The sequence below is a fragment of the Mastomys coucha genome, unplaced genomic scaffold (genome assembly GCF_008632895.1).
Source record: "Mastomys coucha isolate ucsf_1 unplaced genomic scaffold, UCSF_Mcou_1 pScaffold20, whole genome shotgun sequence".
Taxonomy (NCBI): domain Eukaryota; kingdom Metazoa; phylum Chordata; class Mammalia; order Rodentia; family Muridae; genus Mastomys; species Mastomys coucha.
The window spans coordinates 109,428,588-109,447,321 of NW_022196903.1; the positions used below are offsets into that span (position 1 = coordinate 109,428,588).

Sequence of the window (18,734 nt, forward strand, 5' to 3'; positions counted from 1 at the left end):
TTTTTTTTGTGAAAGGATCTAGACATAAAGAGCATGTGCTATGTGGTCCTATGACCTTTAACCACAGATGACAGAGATAGGTTGGAACAGCGGTAAGGTGACTAGGAACCAGTATGCAGATGTCTTGGGTGTTAGACCTTGAGATGTTCCAGTCTATTGATCTTGGTAGTGATCGTGCAGATGACTGTGTGTACAGAAATGCATTCTTTAGGTTTGTGCACTTAGGGCTAGGTTGAGCTAGCTCTGTGGCTGTTTGCCTAGCATACATAAGGTCCTGTATCCCATCCCCAGCATCAAAATGTGGGTGGAGGTAGATGAAGAGGTGAAAAGGATGGTAGCCACTCCTTTTATGTCAGTGCAAACCTCCCTCCAGCTTCTTCTCTAACTGCCACTGAGGACCTCTAAGGAAAGGTGGGAGGCCTCATCTCCTTGTTTATTTTTGATGATACTCAATAAATCACAGATTTTGTCTGATGGCCTGATCTTACTTGAAAGGAGAAGGACATGGCCATGTTCCAGAAGGCTTAACAGGTATCTTAGGATTTCATTGCTATGAAGAGACACCATCACTAAGACAACTGTCTTAGTCAGGTTTTCTATTCCTGCACAACATCATGACCAAGAAGCAAGTTGGGGAGGAAAGGGTTTATTTGGCTTACTTCCACATTGCTGCTATCACCAAAGGAAGTCAGGACTGGAACTCAAGCAGGTCAGGAAGCAGGAGCTGATGCAGAGGCCATGGAGGGATGTTCCTTACTGGCTTGCTTCTCCTGGCTTGCTCAGCCTGCTCCCTTATAGAACCCAAGACCTCCAGCCCAGGGATGGCACCACCCACAAGTGGCAATTGAGAAAATGCCCCACAGCTGGATCTCATGGAGGCACTTCCCCAACTGAAACTCTCTTCTCTGTGATAACTCCAGCCTGTGTCAAGTTGACACACAAAACCAGCCAGTACAACAACTCTTATAAAAACATTTAATTGGGGCTGGCTTACGGTTTTAGAAGTTTAGCTCATTATTATGGTGGGAAGCATGGCAGTGTCCAAGCAAACCTGGTGCTGGAGGAGCTAAGAGTTCTACATCTTGAAGGCAGCAAGGAGGAGACTGTGTCATCCCATCTCAAGATCTGGATCAAAAGCATATGTCTTCCAACCTCAAGATCTGGATCAGGTGTGGCTCCCATTTCTGGATTGTAGCCCAGTCTAGATAGTCAAGTTGATAACCAAAAATAGCCATCACATCAGGCAAGATGGAGGTGGGAACACTAACAACCTTGTTCACAGTTGCTAAGACCAGTGCCCTCCACAACATCTGGAGGCAGTAGGACAGCCTCTACAGCACCTCCTTTGTCCCCACTCTTATCCTAGTCTGGTGGGCCTGCAAGTGACACATCTAGTGACCAGGGGTCCAGGTATATTGATTTTGTTTTCAAGTAACAGGTGTGCACAGCTGAGAAACTGACACAAAATAAGAGCAATTCCTGGAAGAAGACTGACATATTTATAGAACACAGTGGGGGTGTGAGAAACACCTGGAACTGAGGCTATTTGATCTCATCCTTGCTTTTCTTAGCTTTCTTCTGTCCAACCAGCTTCCTCCTGACTGGGAAAGTGGTTATCTGGTTCCTGAGCCTCACATCAGAGCTTGTCACAGCATGGCCTGTGTCCTACCTTCTTTTAAATCCATCCAAAGGACTCTCATATTGTCTCCTTGTAAGTTTGTGTCTATCCTTAACCCAAGTTACTGTGGCCACAAGAATGGCCCATTGTGATCTCCCAGAATCACATAGTTGCACCCACACTCCCACAAATGGAGCAGGTTCCCAAAGAAGAATAGGCATTAAGTAGGACAGATATTGTAACAGATACCATGATAATTAAAGAAATGAGGAATGAACTAAGTCTATGTCATCCAGTCTGCTAGCCTCTGATGAAACCTCTCAGCCTTTAATTCCTAGTGACCCAGAAGTGAGGCTTGGCATGGAGATCCAGTCAGTTGAGCAAGGAGTTGGCAGAGACATCAGAGAAAGAGTAGGGTCCTTGAAATCGGGCCCCAGCCAACACAGGCTGGGATCCACCGCAAACCCCATTTCTTCTCTGGCTTTCAGTGTCCCCGTCTGTCAAAAGGAAGCAATCAGACTACCTACTTAGACAATAGGATCTTGAACTAAATTTCAGTTCTACCCACAGAAGCTGCCTGCTCTTGAGGACCATTGTTTTATTTAGAAAATAATTGCAGATTCACAGCTTATTTGAAAGAGTAATCCAGAGAACTCCTGTAGAGCCTTTCCTGAGATTTAGAGATTTCTAGCAGGTAGCCATGTCTCTTTAGTCATTCTTCCCCTCCCTTCTCTCACCTCAAACACCTGAGAGTACAGCGAATGTGTCACATCACATGCATTCTTTTGTTGTTGTTGTTTTTTGAGACAGGGTTTCTCTGTGTAGCCCTTGCTGTCCTGGAACTCACTCTGTAGACCAGGTTGGCCTTGAACTCAGAAATCTGCTTGCCTCTGCCTCCCAAGTGCTGGGATTAAAGGTGTGCGCCACCACTGCCTGACCATCACATGTATTCTTTTTCCAGTTTTGTTCCTAAGAGCAGGGTCTATCTTCCATTACCATCATAGCCATTGTTCTGGTTAGTGTTGTCAACTTGAAACAAAACTAGAGTCTCTGGGAAGAGGGAAGCTTACTTGAGAAAACAGCCCCATTAAATTGTATTGTAGGCTTTTTCTTGATTGCTGATTGGTGTGGATGGGCTCAGCTGACAGTGTGCAGTGATACCCTAGGACTTGTATTCCTGGGCTGAATAAGATAGCAGTGTGAGCAAGCCATGGGAAGTAGGCCAGTGAGAAGTGTTCCTCCATGGTATCTACCTCAGTCCTTGCCTCCAGGTTCCTGCCTTAGCTTTCCTCAATGATGGACTGCAACCTGTAAGCCAAATAAACTCTTTCCTCCCCAAGTTGGTTTTGGTCAGTGTTTCATCACAGAGAAGAAAGCAAACTAGATTAACAAGTTCAACAAATCTAACATTGAGAACAATGCTTTAAAAAGGCAGAGTCTTGAGTATCTTAGGGTGCCCTCAAGTTCACTTTTTAAAATTATTTATTTATTTATTTAATAACATGTGGATGAGTGCCCATAAAGGCCACAAGAGTCAAATCTCCCGGAGCTGGACTTACAAATAACTGTGAGCCTTCATGTAGGTGTCAGGAACCAGAGTTTGGGTCCTCTTGGGGAACAGCCGATGCTCTTAACTACTGAGTCATCTCTTCCATTTTTCAAATTTGCTTTGTAGCTCTGACTGACCTTGAAATTCTAATCCTCAGTGCTGTGATTGCAAGTGTGAACCATGGTACTTGGTCTATTTAATACTGGGGTTCAATCCAGGATCTGTGCAAACTAAGCAATTGCTCTACCAACTGAGTCACATCCTCAAACCATGTTTATGTATTCAAGAGTTCATACACAGTGCTGCCATTGTGTCAGTGTCCTTCTGGATTTTTCTTTTCCTTAGAGTTGGGCTGCACCGAGTCTTTAAACCCCTTTGGTCTTCAGCAGCTCCTGGGTCTTTCTTCATCTTGCATGACACTGATATTCGTAAAGAGCACAGACCATTTATCTAGTAGAATCTTCTCAAGGTGGGTTTGTCTGATGTCTCTTCATATCTAAGTGAAAACTTACACTGCATTGAGGACACTGGAATTGCTGCTGTGATCCTTTTGGGAGATCACATGTAGTAGAAGTGACATATGGCTGCCTCCCACTAGTGAGGTTAATTTTGTACTGTACAGAGTCAACACTATGCTTATTGATTATGTCATACTGTAGATACTTCGTGTTCTTTACCACTGAAACATATCTCTAGTTCCTGTTCTTTTTTTTATTAATTTTCATTTTTGTTTTCCATCTTGCTGCCTAGCTCTTGGCTGGCCTGACACTCAGTATATATCCCCAACTGGTCTCAAATTTGATGTCCCCCTGCTCAATGCATGTTTCTTATCAGATATCTGATGTACAAACATTTTCTTCCAAACTGTGGTTGCCTTTTTATTCTCTTGATAATGCCTTTAACACCCAAAACTTGAAAAAATTTGAAACAGAATTTCATGTAGCTCAGGCTGGCCTTAACTTAGTATGTCAACAAGGATGACCTTGAATTCATGGTCCTCCTGTCTACCTCTCCAGTGCTAGCATTACAAGTATATGCCAACACCATACCTGGTTTATTCGGTGTGAAGGATCAATTCTAGGGTCTCATGTATGCAGTGCAAACCTTCTATGAAGTTTGCAACATCTTCATTTTCAGGCCCCAATTTTTTCTTTCTTTCTCTCCCCCCCCCTTTTTGTTTGTTTTTTGTTTTTTTGAGCCAGGGATTTTCTGTATAGCCTTGGCTGTCCTGGGACCGCCCCCCCCCTTTTTTTTGACAGAATCTCACTATGTAGCGTGGCTTTTGTGAAACCCAGTATGTAGATCAAATGACAATGCTCAGAAACTGCATGAGTGTGAACATTCATGCGCATGCTGCCATAAGAGAATGATCAGATACAGTACAGACATAGGCAGAATACACAAAAGTACGACAATGTATGACAGGGCTTAGAAATTGCATGTGTGGGAATATATGTGTATACACTGACATGTGACTATGCATAGATAATTCATGCCTGTGAACATGCACATTCATGCCAATATATGACCATGCTTAAAAACTACATGCGTTTGAATGTGCATACAGGCTGACCTGTAACAAAACTGGGAAATACATATACGTATATGAGCCAGAGGACACATTTGTACTTAGAAGAGAGCTAGGGAATACAGGTACATGTGAACCTACACATATACACCTATCTGTTACAGAGCTAGGACACACATGTGTTTATAAAGTTGCACATATAGCCTATGAGAGAGCTAGGTTAGGGACTAGGGTTAGAAGTTAGGGTTGGTTTATTGTTTTGGATGTTAGAGGTTAGGGTTAATTTTGGGGTTAGGGTTCAAGATTAGGATTCTTATAGTAGGCTAGCATTAGGATTCTGGTTATAATTATGGTTACTCTGACTTTTCTGGTTCTAATTACTATAAGATGTAGATTTAGGTCTAGAGTTACATGAGGTTTAGAGTTAGGGTTAGGGATAGGGTTTGTGCTGGGGTCTAGGTTATCACAAGGGTTCGGTTAGTCATTGTTAGGGTCAGTATTAAGGTCATGGCCATGGTTTTAGTTTAGTTGGAGCTATGCCTAGAGTTAGTCTTACAGTTACATTAGAGGAAGGGGTTTGTTAGTTATGAATAATATGAGTGTTGTTTTGCTGTTACATATAAATTTAGGGTTAGGCTCATGGTTTTGATTAGGGTTCAGTTTAGGATTATGTCTAAGGTTAATGTTAGGGTTAGATTTTTGGATCATGTTAGTGTAATAATTATTATTAGGGTAAGTGTGCTGGCTAGTTTTATGACAACTTGACACAAACTAGAGTCTTCAGAGAGAGGGGAGCTTCAATTTAGAAAATGAATCCGTAAGATTGGGTGGTAGGCCGGACCATGGGGCATTTTCTTAGAGATCCATGGGAGAGGGCTCAGCCTATTGTGAGCGGTGCCACCCCTGGACTGATGGTTCTCGTTTTTTCAGAAAGCAAGCCTAGTAAGCCATGAAGAGCAAGCCAGTAAACAGCACTCCTTTATGGCCTCTGCATCAGCTCCTGCCTCCAGGTTTCTATCCTGCTTGAGCTCCTCCCCTCACTGCTTTTGATGAACTGTTAAATGGAACTGTGAGTAAAATAAACTCTTTCCTCCCCAAGTTGCTTTTGATCATGGTGTTTCATCACAGCAACAGTAACTCTAATTAAGACAGTAACTTAGGTTTAAGGTTATAATTAAGGGTTAGTATTTGGTTTAGGTTAGGGTTAAGATTAACAAGATTATGGTTAATTTTATGTATAGTGTTCTGATTAAGGTTACAATTTATCACTATGGTTTAGGATGATGGTTAGGGTTAAGATTAGATTTAGCAATAGGGTTAGGGTTAGGGTAGAGTTAGAATTAGGAATGCAGTTAGAGTTAGTATTAGGGTTCTGGTTAGGGACTATAGTTAGGTTTATATTTAGGGGTTAGGATTATGTATAAAGTTTACCACTATATTTAACCCTAACTAGCCTTTAACTCTAACCATAATCCCTAACCCAAACCTGATCCTGACCCTTAACCCTAAGCCTAACTATAATTCTAGTTCTAACCCTAACCTTCTTTTGAGACATCATACCACTATGTAGTTCTGACTGGACTGAAACTCCCTATGTAGAGAAGCTGGAGCTCAAACTCACAGATAATCTGTCTACCTCTGCTTCCCAAGTATTAGTTCTCAAGTGATTTGATTACCTCAAACTGTATTCTAAACTTTATTAAAACTACTCTGAAGCTAATCTTAGCAAACACCCTGCCCTAACACTAATCCTACTGTCAGACCAGGCTTCACACAAACATGATCTGTTTAGAAATGCCTCTTCAGGGTTGGAATAAGGAATTGTGCGCTACTGTACCCAACTGTATAGTGAATATTAAGGCTGCCCTAAGCCTAACCCTAATTAAACCTCCATCTGTTACACTCACCCTAAGACTAACCATAACTCACAACCATTTCAGCATTAACCGTAACACTAAATCCTAACTATAACCCTTCCTTTTATGAATTGCTTCTGAGGTAATTTTTATTATAACAACAGAAAAGTAACTAAGACAGCCACCTTAACCCTAACCCCCTAAATATCACCATAACCATAATATTAATTGAAACCCTAAATCTGTCTATCTGTAACACTTGCTTTATCCCTAGCCCTAAAATTAATGTGAGTTCTGCTGTGATCAAAACTTAACCCAAGCAACACTCTAACACTAGACCTAACCCTGATCTTAATGCTAACCCTAACAGTAACACTGTTATCATTATACTAATGCTAAAGTAACCCTAGCCTTTACCCTAGCTTTAGTACTTCACTGCTGACTACTGGGCAAGGAACCCATGCTCACAAGCAGTTAACTCCCCATTCCCTTCTTTCTTTAATCCCTGGCAACCACCACTACTTCCTCTCTCTGGATTGATCATTCAGGATATTTCATATAAATCTGTGCTCATGTATATGACTGACCTCTTTCAGTTAATGTATTTCTAGGTTAATTCATGCCCTATCATATATCAGCACTTTATTTCTTTTGATGAATTGTGTGTGGCTTTGCATTTTGTTTATCCATTCATCACCTGATGGACATTTAGATTGCTTCTGCTTTCTGGGTATGGATCAACACTACAGTGAACATTCTTGCACAGGTTTTTTTTTTTTTATCTGAGCAGGTTTTCATTTGTCTTAGTTGTATACCAAAGAGAAATCTTTAATGAGGTGCCAACAGAAGTGGCCACAAAGCAAAATTTGAAAGTTGGAAAAATAACCTGCACAGGCGAAATGATAAGATCTAAGGTGAGCGAGCACTCACCATACATATACCAGGTACTATCTATTTTACACCGATTATCGCTTCTCCTATATGCAGAGGAAAGCTTATTGAAGCTAAGTAACTTGTTCACGGGCACACAAAAAGGAAAGAAAGATACGAGGTTATTTCTAAACGTCAGTCTGGGCAAGAACCACTCAGAAAGGGGTCTGTACACAAGGAAGTGATAGTGGATAGCCAGAAGAGCTTTGGATTTCTATCCCCCAACCCCCTTTTTTTCCCTGCCTGCAGCAGTGTGGAAATCGGCCTTGAATCTCAGCTGAGGGTAAAGAATTTCAAGCGGATCCACACTGAATTGAAACCAAGCCGGTTAGCAGATGTACAACACCTGAGGGTCACCGAGTCTCTGGGCCAGTCTCACACCACATGCGTAATCAACCAAGCCGCTGCGCGTCCGGGAAGTCGTCCTCTGCTTCCCTTCCTCTTCGGCCTCCCACCTGCTAGGCCACAAGACTCCTCGCAAGGGCCCCACTGGTGCCATCCACCTCTTTCTCACTCCCAGAGCTGGCCGCTTAAGCACCTTCTCTCTAGCCAAACACAAACCGGGATTACCCACAGCTCACTCTTGGAGGCTGCGCCCCAGGTCACGTGAGGACGTCATCACGTGACCTGGGACACGTGATTACCACACCGCTGGATGGGTGGTGTGGCAGTGGCTCCGGCAGTCACTGGCGCTTGCTGAGTGTCATCGTGGTGAGGATGGCGCGCCCCGGGAGGGCAGGGCAGGGCTGGATCCTTCGCCCCAAACTCAGCTCTTCTTATTGTCCTTCTCCCTGTAGATGAACCGGACGAGCCCCGACTCGGAGCGGCCTCCGGCAGCCGAGCCCGTGTGGGAACGGCCCTGGTCGGTGGAGGAGATCCGCCGCAGCAGTCAGAATTGGTCTCTGGCGGCTGACGCCGGGGTGAGCGGGGGACCCGGGGCTAAGGGAAGGACAGAGTTGTGGTTACTCCTTCTCGGGGACACATTTCCTCCAGTATTCAAAGGCGCAATCTCAGACACCGCGGAGGGTGGCCCTGTGGGCTTCTACCCAGCACTCTGCCGCGCAGACGCGGGTTTCCTTCCGTGCAGAGGCTTTTCAACCTTGCCCTCCGAGCCATCCTGCTGTGCTGAATTGTTTCTGCCCTCTTCAAGGATTGCTCTGTCTCTGTGGAGGCCCTTCTATATTAGAACTTGAGCTAAATGGGGCAGCACATATTTTTGAGAAGTACTCACTTCAGGAACCTAAGAGCTCAAGAAGTTTCATATAAGTAGAATTTGGGGGATGTTTTTTCACACTATCTGGTCTCTGGAGAGTGACAGTCAAACGGGTTTAAATCCCTCTAGAAATTTGATACTGGTTTTGTGCACTAGACAAGCTTATCTGATGAGCTTTCTTAAAGCTTTCCAGGGTCACTTGACCCCAGATCAAAAGTATCATCCCTTTTAATTAACGTCTGGGCGAAAGGGAAGGGGTTCTTTTTTGTTTTGGACCACATGTAGTGTTGACACTTCTGTATGTTTCTTTTCAAAATAGCTCCTACAGTTTCTACAGGAATTCTCACAGCAGACTACCTCCAGGACTCATGAAATCAAGAAGCAGGTGGATGGATTAATTCAGGAGACCAAAGCCACACATTGTCGTCTGCACAATGTGTTCAATGACTTCCTCATGCTGTCTAATACCCAGTTCATTGAGAATGTGAGTTGTTTTATGGGATCTGACTTTCCAGATAATCCTTCTGGGGAGTGAGAGCTATTGTAATTTATAATGATAATTAGGTTTCCTTCTAAGTTTTGGTGGATAGATTGGTTCTTGGTAACTGAAGTTCTTCTCTCTGAAATCAATGTCTTTTATTAGTAAAGTTTGTGGGTTTTACAAACCTTAAAAAAAATCTAATAATAAGGTTTGCCTCATACTGGCTTTTCTGTTTTTAGTTTTGAGGGCAGTTACCATTTGAGTAGAATCCTGTGCCTCTCAAAAAAGCTACTGTGCTCATTTGGTATGATCAGATATGTGCCTGGCTTTTGTGCCACACTTTTGCCTTCAGTCCCTGTAGACTTTCCGTAGGTCCATTATGTTTCCATCAATTGTAGAAGTGAATGCAGATGTCTGCCTTGCATTTTATCAACTCCAGTTTTCTTTTTCTTCCTTTTCTTTTTCTCCTTCTGTTTTTTTGAGACAGGGTTTCTCTGTATAGCCGTGGTTGTCCTGGAACTCTCTCTGTAGACCAGGCTGGCCATGAACTTACAGAAATCCACCTGCCTCTGCCTCCCAAGTGCTGGGATTTAAGGTGTGGGCCACCACTGCACCAGTTTTCTCAACTTGGATGAATATATGACACAGAATCACCAGTAAAAAGGTTGCTGACCTTTAACTAAAGCATATGTGAATTTTATTTTTTTGTAGTGAGTTCCTGCGGGCTGCTAGGAACACACAGATAAATTATCTTGGGAAGACTACAATAGAAAAAAAGCAGGCATTCCTGGAGCCATCTAGCAAAGGGAAGGGAATGTATTGAGAATGGGGAGGGAGTGCAGTACATCTGATCAAAGAATGTCTTTCTGAATTAATTTGTGGAAAGGCAGTTTTTTGGGGGGAGTTGTTTTTTTGTTTGTTTTTAGCTCAGCATTAGTTCTGACTAGTGTAGAACTATGTAGACCAAGCTGGCCTTGATTTTGGGGAGAAATTCTCACCTCTAAGATTACAGGCTTATAGCCTTACTACACCCAGCAGTGAGAAGAGATTACTCAAGTACACAGCATCCTGAAATTGTTAGATGAAGATTATTAAACAGAATTTCATAAATGGTGAAGATCATAATCCCATGATTTGGGGTTATAAAACTACCAGTATTTGGGGTGTTGCCTTTGTTTGTTTGCATAATTTAATAGTGCAGGCTGAAGTGACATACCTCACATTTCATCTAGTTTGAGACATGGGGTTTTATGAGGGTTCTTTGTTCACTACTGCAGGTGCCAGACTGCCTGGCTCATTGAACTGACTAGGCCACCAATTATTTTCTTTAATGGCAAAGAGAAACTATTGGGTTTGAAATGTAACATGAATTTAAGTAAACCCAATACAGATGTATGTACAAATGTCTGTGATACTTGGGACTAGAAGTTGTTCAGATTTTGGGTTTTTAAGATGTAGAGTCTACAGAGAACTTACAGGTTCAGCATCATTAAGTTCAGACAGCCCCATGTCCAAACTTTTGAATGTCATGCCAGTGCTCAGAAAGTTTTAGATTTCAGGGTTTTGGATTGGCATGTTCAACCTGAGGACATTTTCTGATGTGCAGAGAACCTGGCTGGTCAACCTGAGCGCTTATCTCCCTGGAAGGGTCAGTTAGGGGACTGTACTCTCCTTTGTTGATGACTGCAGCCCCCACCATTTCTCATCAAGCTGGATTGGATGGTTTTATGAACTGTTCTTTTTGTTTTGTTTTGTTTTTTTGTTTTTTAATTTTGTGTTTTTTAAATTTTATTTATTTGTTTATTTTTTAAGTGTAGGAGTCATGCCAGAAGATCCCTTCATAGATGGTTATGAGCCACCATGTGGTTGGTGGGAATTGAACTCAGGACCTTTGGAAGAGCAGCCAGTGCTCTTAACCACGGAGCCATCTCTCCTGTGCTGTTCTTATGTGCAGTTCTTATTGTGCACCTTTCTTGCTATGTGTGATGCTCAGCTCTTCTTGTAGTTAATGTTGTAGCTGGAGATTGGGCAAGGGACAGATTTGGGCAGCTTTCTTTTGTACTCCATGTATCTGTACCAGATCCTGGAGGATGCATGAGAAACTTCATTTTCTGATCATAGATTTTAAGTAGATAGTCTACGTCTTCTAGCGTTTTCTGGCAAAGTTTTCTTAAAATTTCCCATAGCTTAGGTTTTGTGAAAGCTTTTTAAAATTGTTCTCTATGTCTATTTCTGTGGATTCTGTATTTCCATTTATGTCTTTGTCCCCTTAATGATAAGGCCTTATTCCTCCCCCAGTCTGCCGTCAGGATCCTTCAGACATGTGCTGGTGCCACACTAAATGTAACTGCTTCCAAGACCTTTTACAGTGCCACGTGGTACATACAGTTTCCTCCCATTGTGGAGGAGCAGCTGATGAGGTTTGGGGAATAGCTAGTGCTTCAGAAAACTGGGGGAAAAAATCAACCTTACAAAAGTGCCTATTGGATCTGTCTGCTTGCCTGTGTATTTTCTTCAAACTCTGACACGGATTCTCATGAATTATACTTCGGGCTAGGATGCTGTAGCTATTTAGGTTTGTGGAAATTCATTTGAGAGATTATTTAAAGTCAGTTGGGTTTTGTTGGTCTCAGAGGCATCCCCAAAATTGCAAACTACATTTTAGAATTAGTGAAGCAAGCTGGACTTTCTAGGGCAGTAGAACAGTAAGGACTTTTGAGGGCAATGGAAGTTACATGGAATCATTAGTAAGGGCTCAAGAGGGACTCCTGAGAGAGAACGGCTGATTAGTGTTGGCCTATGTTTTACATTCTAAGCAGAAAGGGACCCAGTTCTTAAGGTGCCACCCCTTGCCTTTTTTGCTTTTCCCTTGAGACAGAGTTTCATTCTGTAGCAGAGGCTGGCCTCAGACTCAGCAGTCCTAGTTAATGACTTTAGTTTGTTAAAAGAACATAGGAAGCTCGAGGGGTGGATGGCTCAGAGGTTAAGTAGCACTGGCTGCTTTTCCAGAGGACCTGGGTTCAATTCTTAGTACCTACAAGGCAACTCACAACCACCTGGAACTCCAGTTCTAGGGGATCTATTGGCTTCTTCTGGCATGTGGTACACAGTTATAAATGTAGGCAAAACACCTGCCTGTATATATAAAATAATTTAAAAAAAAACCATAAGGAATTTTTTTAAAGCCAATGAAAGAATTTTTAGCTTTGTGGAAAAAAAATTAAAAAGATTTCCAGGGTCAATTATAAAAACTATGCTTTCATCATTTTCTTCCTTTTCAGCCCCCATCCCTTTTTTAAGGAAACAGATGTCATTACTAAAGTGTCATAGAGAATCAACGATGTGGGGTTAAAGTTCAGAACTTTGTCAGTCTATCATTCCCTCCGAATACTATCTCCTTCCACCAGCCTGCTTTATTTTCACAGAGTGCTTTGCTTTACTTTTGACAAAGGATCCTCCAATGCTTTGGAACTTGTTTTGCTGCCAGGCTTTTTTTTTTTTTTTCTCTGTATGCCCTTCATTATCTTTGCCAGATCCACCCTGAGCCTCTGTGCTAGGCAGTACCCCTTGAGACAGGGTTTCACCATTAGCCTAGTTGGTCTGGAACTTTATATATAGATTGGCTGGCCTTGATTTCATGGAGATCTGCTTGCCTTTGCCTCCCTGGATACTGGGATTACAGGCATAAGGCTTCATCCTTAGTCCTCATGCCATTTGCTAACAGTCTAGCAGTCTTAATTTTTTTTTAAAGAATGTTTATAACTTTTTATGTGTATGGGTGCGGCGCACTTCTTCTTCCTTATCTGTAGCAATAACGACCGAACACCTGGACTTCTTCTCTCGACGGTTTACTCAGGAATATTCTTTTGTTACAGCTCTTCTAGGTACCCAGGTGTTACAGCTCTTTAAGGTACCTAGGTATTACAGCTCTCCTAGGTTAAGTGTCAGCTCTCCTTGATGGCACGGTTCTTCTTAATATTGCTGCTGCTGCTGCTGCTTCTTCTTCTTCTCCTTCTTCTTCTTCTTCTTCTTCTTCTTCTTCTTCTTCTTCTTCTTCTTCTTCTTCTTCTGCTTTTTTTTCTTCCTAGGTGCTGCAGGTCTGCTTGCTTCTGTGGAGTGGCCCCGACTGTCTGGAGACAGCTCCTTATATACCTGAGCCTGAGCCACCAAGTCCTTCAGGATTGGTTCCCTGTCAAACCCTCATTAGCATACACCTGCTCAGGAGGGACGCATGCGCAGTATATACACACTCAGGAGGGCGCATGCGCAGAATAGTCTGTTGCTACAGTGTATCAGGAACCAGCGCCATCTTGGATACGATCGTCAGCGGTGGCCACTTAAGATCTAAGCAGCTGACGATCGTATCTGCGTGGCTGCCTACAGGGAGGCACAGGGCATGCTCACCTAGGGCAAGGGGAAAGAATTAAGGCTGTTTGGAGCCCTGCTCATCCCCGCTTCAGCCCCGTAAAAAAAACAGCCTGTGTCTGACAGACATCCGCCATCTTGGATACAATCGTCTAAGCGGCTGCAGCTGACGATTGTATCCAAGCAGCTCCCTACATATGGGTATTTTGCCATGCACAGATATGTGTACCACATGAATGCCTGGTGAGATAGATCCCCTAGAACTGGAGTTGGAGACAATTCTGAGTGTCTATGTGGGTGCTAGGAATCGAACCCCAGTCCTCTAAAGGAGAAGCCACAAATGCTCTTAACCACTGAGCCATTTCTCCAGCCACAGAAGTCTTAATTTTTAAAAAAGTTTTCATCCTATATGTGCATTATATGTGATGTTATATGATATTTTCATATAAGTGCACATTACATGTTATCAATCCTAATTTTATTTTAAATTTTTTTTGGTTTTTTGCAACAGGGTTTCTCTGTAGCTCTGACTGTCCCGGAACTCACTCTGTACACCAGGCTGGCCTTGAACTCAGAAATCCACCTGCCTCTGCCTCCCAAGTGCTGGGATTAAAGGCGTGCTCCACCACTGCCCTGCTCAGCATCTAGCATCTAGCTAAACATAGTCATAGGACTTGGCATAATCTGGATACACAGACACCCTGGATACTTGAATAACTGAATGAGAAAACATATAACTGAAAAGGACCAGAGCTGTGTGTAGTTGTAGAAATCCATCCTTATCATTTTCACTTGCTCCTCAGGTCATGTAACCTACTTCTCCAAATGAGGAAAAGTTTGTCCTACCTTTGGTATTTGCCAATTCTATTATATACCCAACTGAATGCTCATGAAATAAAGCTGTGAGGTCATCCCGGGAAGAGTGAGGATGTTATTTAGCAGTGATTAGCTGCAGTTACTGGGTACTCCACCCTCAAAGTCTCATAGCCTTTAGGTCTTCCTAAACTGGTTGGTGTTTTAGATGTCATCCTGGACTTACCCCCAGATGCTGACATCTTGAGGGGTAGATTTTAGTGATGGGGGAAATGCTCAGTATTGATGGTTTTAGACATTAGCCAGAAAGTCAGCCTTTTCAGGTTAGAGGACTTGCCATACAAATTTGAAATGACTCCAGTAACTGTCCTATCTTAAAATCCCTCTTAAAAGTTCGTGTATTTTTATTGTTGTTGTTCTCATATTGGAAATGTTTGGTATAGGACAGTTAAGAAGGAAAATTAAGAATGAGGGGCTAGAAAGATGGCTAGAGAGAGTTAGGTAGGAGCACCTAACTGCTCTTCCAGAGGACCTGGGCTCAAGTCCCAGCACCCGCATGGCAGCTCACAATTGTCTGTAACTCTAAGATTTGATAGCCTCACACAGACATACACATATATACCACAACCAACAGTGGCTTGGGAGTGCAGTGGTTGTTCATCCAGGAGCCTGCTTATCCCAGAAGTCCCCATCTGTGCTGGAGGGCTGGAGGATTGCTGAAGAGCACTGACCTTCAGTCTCCACTAGAATCCTGAAGAAGTTGATTGTAGTATCAGCAAAGGAATGCCTTAGCAACAAGATAGATGAACTTGCCAGCAAGAACGTGCACAAGAGGGCAAAAGCAAATTTTCCTTCTTCCATGACGTTTTATCTGGGCTTCCACAAGAAAGTGTGGTCCAGATTCTGGCTGGGTTTTCCTGCTTCAAATGATATGCTCAAGAAGAGTCTTCCAAGGGTCCGATATAGTCAAAGTGACCAAGGTTAGCCATCATACCTACAGTTATACCAACTTTTTATAACAAATATGTTACACTCTAGTTTTTTGAAAAAATTTTAGCGAGTTTCAAGAATGACACATGTGTCTTGTAAAAAAGGTTCTTCTGTGGCCTTGTATCTCTTGGCAAGTTGTTGATGTGTTTTACCTTTTTTCTTTGATTTATATGGGATAAGTATACAAAATTTGCAACCATTTTAAGCAACAGAAAGTACATTTACCCTTATTATTTTTCTTGCTCTAGTTGTTATTTATCTAGTTGGTGATTTATACCCATTGATATTATCAACGGCCGTAAGTAAAGGTACCTACCTGTACTGTTTGCCCTGTTAGAATCATGGGTTGGTTAAGTGAGTATGTATAGTTGGGATTGTAGTGTTTTAGGAACTCTTTGATCAGCCAGATAGTTCCTTGTGTTTTTAAGTCATTCATGTCTTTTTCTACAATTTAACTTCAGGTAAATTACTATTTTGTTATTTGTTCATGACCCACTGATGTGGTTCCTATTGTTTCCCAAAAAGCCATTTTCCATTTTTTTTATTCACTTTACAACCAATTGCTGCATCTTCCCAGGCACCCCTCCCAAAGTCTTCCCTCATAGCCACCCTTCTCCTCTGAGAGGGTGGAGTCCCTCCTCGGTATCCTCTCACCCTGGCACATCAAGTCTTTGCAGGGCTAGCCCCATTCTATCCCACTGAGGCCAGATAAGGCAGTCCAGTTAGGGATGTATTCCACAGACAGATAACAGCTTTAAGGAGAGCCCCACTCCAGTTGTTTGGGACCAGTAGGAAAGCCTAGCTGCATATCTGTACAGATGTGTGGTGGACCTGGGGTCAGCTTGTGTATGCTTTTGGTATTTGTCTTTTTGAAGTTCTTTGTATTGAGCTTTTACCTGTGATTCCATTCCACTGCTTAATTATTTACAATGGATTTGCTTCCATACTTAGCGGGTGTATGATGAAGAAGTGGAGGAGCAGGTGCTCAAGGTGGAGGCAGAAAAAACAGAGCAGGTAATTGTATTAAATCCTTCTTTCTTTGAATTACTAACCTGGAGAAGTGATAAAGAGGGTGCTGAGGACTGGGAACATGAGAGGACGGCCCTTGGCAGAAACCCAAGAAAATGTTTCCATTTTTTTTCCTGAAATTTAGCCTGTTAGTACAGAGATGAAATAGCTGAATTCAGGCATAAATGTGGAGCAGAGTAAACTATCCAGGTTTACAGGCCACAGAGGAAGAAGCGTCATCGTATCCTCCTCCTTCCTCCCTTTCCCCTCTCCCTCCTCACTCACCTTTAAAGATCTAGCAGCCATTCTTCCTCAGTTTATGCAGAAACAGGCTGCATCCTGAGCTTTGAGAAATGAATGTCACCAGAGGTGAGCTCTCTGAAGGCCCAGTTTCCCCATCTTCTTTGTGATTGTTTTTACTCTGGTTTCTGTCACATCAAAATTAGCTCGGTGAATATAGGTTTAGTGTGTGAGTATTTGAGGACCCCATGAGTGCAAGATGTGTTAGGACAGAATGGACTGCAGTGAGCAGTTGTTGACTCTGTCATGGGACTGCAGGGAACTGATGAATTAGGTCACTTACTCTCAGAGGCTTCATTATCTATTGAGGCCATTGGTTATTGATCTAAACTACATTGCATGGTTGGGAGTGTTTTGGAAGTTCACATGAGGAGACATTTTGCTGTTAAACTAGCTGAGAAAAGCTTCAAGGATGAGATTTTATTCAGATGAAGAAGGAAGATGTTGGCCGAGTAAAAGGCCAACAAGAGTAAGCCATGGCCTCAGGTTCTCGCTTTGTTCTGTGTTCTGGGGTTGCACAAAGGGCCTCATGTACATTGGGCAAGCTTTCTACAACTGCGCTTCATCCCCATTCCTGTGGACTAGGTTTGTGGAAGATAGTGGAGGTCAGAAAAGAGGGGAAAGGAAGAAAGTTGATGAGTGCTATGTGCTTTGGAAAGTAGGCCAAGGGATGAGGGACAGCAGTTCCCTGGTTCCCGAGGCTTCCCATGTGACCTCTGCATACACATCCTTGCTTATCTCACTTTGGAGTCCACACCCAAGAAAGAGATTCTGGGCCTTACTCACTTTCCTGTCCTCTAGCAAGTACTGCCCTCACATTCAGGAAAGAATAGCAGGTTGTCTGTATATTTGTGGAAGTCACGTGAAAAGGTTGATAGTGAAGCTGTTGATTAGGATATTAGAAACCAGGAAACCAACTATGGCTCTTTCTGCTCCAGCATTTTTAGGAAGTAAATTCTCATTAATAGTACTCATGCATTTGCTACTCAGCCAAATGAATGTTATTGTTCTATAAAACCAATATTACATTTACAGTTGGTTAGGATATAGTGAAATGTTTTCTGAATGCTATAGGACTAGATGTCAGAGCCTGGTTCCATCCTTCAAAGCTAAAGGTAGGATCGAGTCATTGAGCACACTCATCCACACAGGTGTTTTTACAGACTCGGTTTTGGTTTGTTTGTTTCTCTTCTTTTTTCTTCTCTGAGACAGGGTTTCTTTGTGTAACAGCCCTGGCTACCCTGGAACAGAGATCCCCCTGCCTCTGCCTCCCGAGTGCTGGGATTAAAGGCCTGTGTCACTGCTGCCTGGCTCAGTTTTGCTTTCTAATTCATCTAATCTTCCAGATGAAAAAATTGGAATTCTAGAGTTTAGGTCATTTGATTGATGCCCAGAAAGTAACAAAACTAAGATTTAAAGCTTGTATATTGACTTCAAAGGCATTCAGTAGAGCATGACTCTGTTGACGTTTTGAATTAAAATTTTTTGGGGAGGGCATGACTTTAGAGTTGGTATATTGGAGACACACACTGAAGTTATTTTGTTTGTAGGAGAAGACTCGGGAACAAAAAGAAATAGATCTGATTCCTAAAGTCCAGGAGGCTGTGAACTATGGGTTGCAGGTCCTGGATAGTGCATTTGAGCAACTTGACATCAAAGCAGGGAATTCGGACTCTGAAGAGGATGATGCCAATGAGCGGGTAGAACTGATCCTAGAACCAAAGGTAAAGCATTCAGTTCAAGTATGATGATGTCTTGACTACTTTGCTGGGCACAGGGTATGTAAGGCATGGGCTATGTATGTTATTAGCATTCCCAAGTTGACCCCTTCTGAGAGCCTTGACACACTGAGCATTTCAGGGGTACAAGGTAAGTAAAAGTTGCAGGGCATACTTCCTCCTCCTGGAAGGTTTCTAGTCTGTGGGAGAGGAGGCATTTATGTGAGCGCCCATGATCAGAGTTCTGCGAGAAAACTGATGTATAGCTAAGAAGTTAAGGGGAGTTGGGCAGTGGTGGCACATGCCTTTAATCCCTGCACTTGGGAGGCAGAGGCAAGCAGGTTTCTGAGTTCGAGGCCAGCCTG

At 42.8% G+C, this 18,734-nt stretch overlaps 1 protein-coding gene across 4 annotated transcripts in view; it reads left to right on the top strand.

The window, feature by feature from the left end:
- The first annotated feature begins 8,089 nt into the window (after positions 1-8,089).
- Positions 8,090-18,734, top strand: part of Washc2c (WASH complex subunit 2C) — a 54,037-nt gene continuing 43,392 nt past the window's right edge. For all 4 annotated transcript variants that reach the window (XM_031383049.1, XM_031383050.1, XM_031383051.1 and 1 more), the window contains exons 1-5: positions 8,090-8,192; positions 8,279-8,401; positions 9,014-9,178; positions 16,295-16,357; positions 18,202-18,375. In XM_031383049.1, coding sequence (XP_031238909.1) covers positions 8,279-8,401; positions 9,014-9,178; positions 16,295-16,357; positions 18,202-18,375 — 525 coding nt within the window. In that variant the 5' untranslated portion in view covers positions 8,090-8,192. The remainder of the gene's footprint in view (positions 8,193-8,278; positions 8,402-9,013; positions 9,179-16,294; positions 16,358-18,201; positions 18,376-18,734) is intronic.